Raw genomic sequence first — 7,835 nt, forward strand, 5'->3', positions numbered from 1 at the left:
CAATTTTGCTTATTCTGTCGAGCATATAAGAAGATTTGTCTTTGCATGTTTATATACATGTAATTTCGTTTATCTGCTCACTTATTTACTTTCCTATAGCACAGTAAGTATCTCTGTCACATTCTAAAAAGTTCAAATATAACAACATTTTCTGAGGCACCTGCTGATGACCTGTCGGTTAAATATAGTCACACACCGATGCCATATTTCATCTGCCATTACAATCCCAAAGGTGTCTTTGCAATAGAGTAAAATCTTTTCATGCAGTTTAAATTTCACATTTCAAAAAATTTTAATAGCGTGTATGTTACATAATAACAAATGGTATCTGACAAGTAGTTACAAAACAGAGATTAGTTAAGGTGTATCTTACATTATGATTCTATGCTTTCTAGAATTTCAGTGAAAAGTGCTTTGTACCCAAGATGTTTTAGGTACTCTAAGATTGACCTTTGACTCTGTTGGATGCAAAATATCATACCCCCAAGCCTGAGGTACATCTTAAAGATTATTACTATTATTCAATTGCTTACTTACTTACTGCTTATTTCGGGTGGTTTTCCCGAATCACGACAGCTCTCCATATCCTCCTGTCCTGCATCGCCGTTCCCAGGTCAGATGCTTCCAGTCCTGTGTCTTGCTTGAGTACATCAACATATGTAAGGAGTGGTCTACCAGGGTTTCTTGTTCCATGCTTGGGTGCCCAGTTTATCAGGTTGGCGACAGGTTCACACTTGCTCCTAAAACAGTGGCCAGCGAAGCGTGTTCTCCTTTCTCTGATCTTCTCTGAGAGCCTTGGGAGGTCTCCATACAACTCTTTGTTGCTTATGTGCTGTTTCCAATGGATGTTGTACACTGCCCTAAGCATACGGGTGTAACAGCCGTCCAGCTCTTTAGATAGTTTGGGAGTTATGGTCCAGGCTTCACATCCGTACGTTAACACAGACTCCACTGTTGCACTGAAGACCATCAGTTTGAAATTCTTTGGTAGAGCAGACTTCCAGATCTTACTTAGGCTGTTGCATGCTCTCCAAGCAGCTGCCTTGCGTGTTTTGACATCATGCTCTGTGCTAGCCATCCATGCTCCAAGGTATTTGAAGTCTTTCACCTCATCTAGCTTTGTACCATTATTTGTGCAGATGTTAACTTGCTGATCTTGGTTAAAGGACATGAACTTTGTCTTGGTGGCATTCATCTTTAATCCGACTCTTCCGACTGATGCTTCTACCCTTTGCAGCAGTTCCTGAGCTTGTTTTATCTCTTCTGACAGTAGGGCGATGTCATCAGCGAAGTCCAGGTCGGTTACCACTTCTGGCCCAACTCGTCTGCTCTTTTCTCCTTTCAAGCTGGAATCCTAGTGCTTCTTCCTTGCCATCTATAGCCACTCTCAAGGCATAGTCAAGCACTATCACAAACAGATACGGGGCAAGTGTATCTCCTTGCAGAACGCCGGCTACGATGTCAAACAGCTCAGTTTCTCCATCAGGGGAGATCACTTTGGCTTTGGTTTTCTTGTATGTCCTTCCAATGGCATCCACAAGTTGTTTTGGTATCCCATAGGCTCTGAGGATTTGTAGCATCTTGCCTCGGTGAATAGTGTCGAAGGCTTTTCGGAAGTCAATGAATGTGATAATGGCTGGTAGATTTTTGGCCTTCACTCCTTCTATTATCCTTCTAAGAGCCAGTATGTGGCTGACAGTAGTTCTTCCCACTCTGAAGCCATTCTGGTTGTTTCTCAGAAGTCCATCAACTTTGGGTCTTATCCTGTTGAGTATCAACCTATTGAAGGTTTTGGCCACTATTGAGAATAGGCTGATGCCACGGTAATTACCTCCTTGACTTAGGTCTCCTGACTTTGGTATTGGGATTATGTTAAGAATAGACCACTGATCAGGCATTCTTTCTTTCAGCAATGCATCGTTGCAAAATCCTAGCACCAGGTCATCCAGGTCACATCTCTTTAAGACTTCTGGTGGGATGCCGTCTTCTCCACTACTCTTTCCCTCTGCTATTGCTGTCTTTGCCTTTGTGTATTCTTCATGGCTAAAAGGACCAACCTCAATCGTGAGATCATCTGTGATGGGCTCTATCGTATCATCTTCTCCCTCTATATCTGGGGAACTTCCTAGTAGGTCTTTGAAATGATGATACCAGTTGTTAACCCTTTCCATCTGAGTGTCTCCTTTCAGCTGGCCCCTCGTTGACGATTTTCTTCCTGTAATGTCATTAATCAGTCTCCAACTCTGACTGTGCTTACAGTTGTCATGAGCCATTTCAACTTCTCTCAGCTTGATGTTGAGATCATCCTCTATTGCCTGATTATAGGCTCCTGCTAGTTCAGACTTTGCCTGATTATAACTGAGCCTGTTGTCTTCAGTTGTGCATTCTTGATATGTCTCATAAGCCTTCTTGATTTTCTGTCTTGCTGTTGTTACTCTGTGATCACTTGAGAAGCACGCCTTCCTGATTTTCTTTCTAACAGGGATGATCTTCTCTGTTGCTTCTGCAGTGGCGCTTATGAATCTCTCATATCGCTCGGTTGCATTTTCATTGATGTCTTCTAGAGGCTGGAATCTGTTGCGTACCTCAATTGTGTATTGCTGCTGTAACCTGTTGTTTGAACACAGTACCTTCCAGTCGTAGTGTTTCTTTCTTGACAAAGCCTTGCTCTTTCTTAGACTTAGTCTGATCCTTGCTGATACAATCCTATGATCAGATCCTATGTTGGAAAATGTGCTATAAGCTTCAGCGTTCAGCAAGCTGTTCTTCCACTTTTTCCGAATCAGAACATAGTCCAGTTGATATTTGCTTCCCGTTGGGCTCATGTACGTCCACAGCTTTCCATTCCTCTTTCGGAAGTAGGTATTAGCAATTATGAGGTTTTTCTCAATTGCCAAATCTACCATATACTTTCCATTTCTGTTGGTTGTGTCATGATAGGTATAATTTGCATCTCCAGTTCCAACTCTACCATTGAAGTCTCCTACTATTACAAGGACATTGTGAGCTGGGATGGAATCAATGGCTCTTCTTAAGTTGTCATAGTGTGCTTCAATGTTGTCTTCATTGTCCACGTTAGTTGGACAATAGGTAACTATTACTGTTGTTGCTGGGTTACCCTGAAAGTTGGCAGCCAGGATACGGTCTGTGTGTTGTGTCACGCTAGCTAGTGAGCTTTTAGTACTAGAACTGAGAACGATGCCAACTCCGCCAGTTGCTGCACCTGCTCTATTTCTGACAGCTGAAGTTGTAATTAGCGTCTGGCCAAGGATGTTCTCATATCTGACTGGTTCCTTGTGGACTATACGATGTTCCTGTATCCCCAGTATGTCTATGTTGTATTCCATTAAGCTGCACACTAGTTCCTCGCTGCATCTTTGTTCTCTGATGGTCCTCACATTCATGGTGGAGATTGTGACAATTTTCTTGCAGTTCATAAGGTTACTCCTTTTGCTTCCACATATGTCAGCCTTGTCCCTTCCTTGCGGCTTTGAGGACAAGCCATCATTTGATTTCTCAGAATCCGTGTCAGCTCCAGGAGTTGGTGTTTTTGTAGGGACTCTAACCCTAGTGTAGTTTAGGTTTGCTGTCATAGTTTTTCTTTTGCTGCTTAATTCTGCGGTCGCAACTCCTACAGAATGGTTTAACATAGGAGTTTGCCTTCTCACAGTTGTCTTGTGGCCGCTGTATAATAATGAGAAATCATTTTATCAACGCCCTTCACTCTTACCACTTCCGTCTCCAACCAGATGTAGTAAGTTGTACAGGACTCAGGACTCCCTGCTTGTGTTCACTGACCGTATCCATAGAGTATTAACTATTATGAAACGCCCTTCTGTCGGAAACAAGAGATTGCATCTCAAAACCGCCTGAGGTAGTGAACTACCTCAGCTATTTGACCCATAGCTGGGGCTTGGTTGATGGGCGCCAGGGCATGTCCACACGCCGGTGGGCCTGCACACCGCATCTCTGGGGCCCAAAGCTGCTCCGAGATCCCTTACAGTTTCGCCTGGGGCCGTGGGGTACCCAGTTACCGTGTGCTGTCGCTGGGAGGCACTGTAAGAGTCTTGATGTAGGAGAGGCTATGTACTGGCAGGAGAAGGCTTACATACTTTGCTTCCCTTTTCGCCTTACGGCTAGCCAGCGGCAGAAGCTGAAAGCAGAAATTTGCAAGCACTAAACTACATGCTACTACTAATCTACCTCGCTAATGCACTAGACGCATCACAACACCCTGTGTCCAAAGGACACCAACACACATTATTCAATTAAACACCATTATTCAATTAAATTTACTGAATATATCACTGGTAAGGAAACCATTCTGGTGGAAATTGTTCCTATGGAACAAGGTCAGTTGCGGCCTTTCAAAGTGGGGTTGTTCTATCAAGAATAAACATTGGTATATATTTGTAAAACGTACATAACTCATTAACTACAATAAATCAAGCAAATTTTCAATATATATGATTTGTAGAATGAACTTTTTCAAAACATTAAAGTATTATTTTTCAATAATATATTGATTTAGATAAAGAAAAACGATTTTATTTGGGTTGCTTCGACCAACAATACCTAGTCTGTCCGTCAACTCTATAAATTCACGATAATATCCATGAGGTAATGAGCCAACAGCAGCGGATCTTTGAAATGTTTGTTCTATACACTGATTTTTGTCAATGCACGCGCAATATCACTCCTTTTTGAAGATATTCACCAGGACTATTCATGATAGATTATTATTTGTAAATTCATATAACTAGTCAAATGAAATTCCACTTACATTACTATACAGACGTTTCGAAAACAGACATTATCGCAAAAAATATTACAGAGTAAAAAACACACTAAAATAATTAAACAGAAGTCAAAAAAGCAGATTCAATTTTTTGCCGTTTAGAAATAAAAATTTTTCTTGCACTGCATCTTAATTTTTATGATTAAAGTTTTAGTGCCATTAATTGTCTACCCTTGTAAAGATGCAAACAAGATTTCAGATAAATAGCGCTATCAGTGTTCAACTTTGCTTTAAAATGAATACAGTTCTACATGCCGTCAAACAACTGTGAAATCGCGCCATCGGCGCAACTTGCCCTCGCATGGTATCGAAGGTCGTAAAAGATAATCTGATAACAAATCGCTGTATAAGTGATGTAATAATCGGATTAACTATATCGCGCTGTACTATAAGCAGGTTGCACTCATCACCTGTGTATGTCTGCAATCATAGATTGAATACAATACCGCTCTTTTCAAAGATACTAATCTTACAGGTGCGATGTATAGAGGTTGTGCGTGAAATTATTGATTGGCTCCAAACAAAGGATTTGAACCGGTGTCCTTCACCGTAATCATGGCGCGGTGCAGTATATTCAAATAAATGTTGTCATCGACCTATTTGATCGTAGTGCATTTGTTATGTGTGTGAGACGAACTGTCGCGGTAGATCGCAATCATAATTTTGTTGAATGCATTTGAGTAGTCCGCCATATTTACGGTATGATACGTCATATGCACAACCTCTATTTTTTTTTTTTTTTTTTTTTTAATTTGAAAACTGGATGTTTTTCAAAACAATATTTATTCATTATATTCATGGGGTACACGCGTGTACCTAAGTAATATCACATCCTCTTAATGTGATTATTATTTCATTGATACATTAGTTCATTTATTCAAGTTAATTATTTATACATTCTAATGTATAATATATGTTGTAACTCTGGGTGCCATCAGCCTCACGCCTAGCGTTTTGATGGCATCCACATCTCATGTATTTAAAATGTAGTTGCTATTATAAAAAAAACCTTTTGATATTTATGGTATCTTGTATTTACTAAACTTTAATTATATTTAATATATAATATCTTGTTTTATGATATATATTGTTATATAAGATGGAAAAAAATAAAATTGAATTGAATTGAATTGAAATTGTTTTACCCTATTGCTATGGTAGTTAATCCGATTATTACATCACTGCTACGGTGAATAGCCATCAATAATCTGCTCCAGTCCCTTCATTACACGGTCCATGGTCTTACGCCCAACCGTGCGTAATACAATGGAGAAAGGTTGCAATGAATCAAAGGAGGTGCTTTTTCGTTCATATTCAAGTATTTCAAACATTCTTTTGTAAATGGCACCACAAACTTGATTATTAACTTAAATTATTGACACAGAAACTTTGTGGCATGATCTCAAAACGGAATCCATTTTTATAATGTTGAAATGAAGCATACCAACATAGTTTTATATTTTCATTGAAATACGGTTTTTTTAGAATTGGCAAAAGATTGCCTCTTGCATAATTATAAAGAGCCAGGGGCATAGCAAGAGCATCTGGGGCCTATGGACAAGGAGCAGTACGGGCCCTTTTAAATAGGGCAGGGTTTAGCCTACCTTATTGGGGCCCTGGGCCAGGCCAAAATTTGGAGGACCCGAACTCACGTGCCGAGGAAGGTATGTGCACTCAAGTCAGTGGCCAAGTTTTGGCTTAACTAATGGGGGACTAAGGGGACTAACATATTTTGTTCAATTCAATTTCAGACTATTTTGACCCCAGATCAACATAAATTATGGTATTTTAATGCGCGCGAAGCGCAGAAAATTTTACAATTTTGCCCTATTTTGACCAAAAAACGTGTTGTTAAAAGAAAGATGCATAGGGCAATTTTGGGGCCCCCAAAATATGGGGGCCCAAAATTGCCCTGGACCCGGGCCCATCTGGCCCAATGGTATAAACATCCGGCCCTGCTCTCCATTATCAGCCCTTATTTAATTTTCGCTTTTGTGCTCGGGGCCCCTGAACCCTTGGGGCGCACGGACTTCGTCCACCCTGTCCCCCCGCTTGCTACGCGCCTGGAAAGAGCGTGCATCATTAATCACTAAAGTACCGGAAACATATTCTTAGGGGTCGTCCATAATTTTCGCTTACGCACAAAGCGTGCATAACTTTTTACCCCCCCCCCCTCGAGTTATGCACAAATAAAATGGCGCAAAATTTCCCATGAGTATACTACTGATAAATAGATATCCAAATATTCTCTACTGGTGTATTATGAAGTTCTAAAGTTTAGAACAGTTCTAAACTTGTCTGACAGCGAACCCGCTAAAAACCCACTAATAATTATGATAAGGTAGATTTGTTAAATCCTGTATTAATGTTTTACAGATTGTTTCGAAAAATGTTGAGAAACATTTTTCTTAAACCACATTTTCATGAAAATGAGAGCCATCAATAAAATCAAAATGCAGCCCGAATCTAAAATAATATGACTGAAAATGCACCTCCGATTAGTTGCACATCCTAGTATACTCCTATTTCCACTGCAGGAACCTCTCAGTATCACATCATATAAGGGGTGAAACCTTATTGGTATAATGTTCTTGCAATTAAACTATGGGCTTCATGTCTTTTAATCGCCGAACAGTGACAATCTAAATACATTTAACAGTTTCAGGACGGACGTCCTTTTGCTGCCATGGATCATCCTCCAGGATAGTACACATTCTTTATATTCTTATATGAAATAAATTAAGCAAATATAACCGCTGTGCATAATAGACTCGAAATTAAATGTTAAAGAGAAAATCGCTGTTGGCATACCATACCGTAAAATTCCGTCTACAAGCATATATATGCCTCTAAACGAGTTTTTTTTGACACAAGAGACAAGAGGCAGACACTCTCAACAAAAACGTTATTTGGAGTTTGAACAACTATATTACTGATAAAGGCGGCTGTACAAACATGTATATTTGTAAGACCAATCTATTGCAATGTTTTTGAGAAGGGTATTGGCCTTTCATATCTTTCGTTAAAAAAACCCCTC

At 40.0% G+C, this 7,835-nt stretch overlaps 1 protein-coding gene across 1 annotated transcript; it reads right to left on the reverse strand.

The window, feature by feature from the left end:
* Window positions 1–1,283: 1,283 nt before the first annotated feature.
* Window positions 1,284–3,593, reverse strand: LOC140167025 (uncharacterized). Its single transcript, XM_072190504.1, has one exon. The coding sequence runs from the start codon at window positions 3,591–3,593 to the stop codon at window positions 1,284–1,286; it is 2,310 nt and encodes a 769-aa protein (XP_072046605.1).
* Between the last annotated feature and the right edge of the window lie 4,242 nt (window positions 3,594–7,835).

Source organism: Amphiura filiformis, chromosome 12, assembly GCF_039555335.1.
Source record: "Amphiura filiformis chromosome 12, Afil_fr2py, whole genome shotgun sequence".
In the NCBI taxonomy this organism is placed as follows: Eukaryota; Metazoa; Echinodermata; class Ophiuroidea; order Amphilepidida; family Amphiuridae; genus Amphiura; species Amphiura filiformis.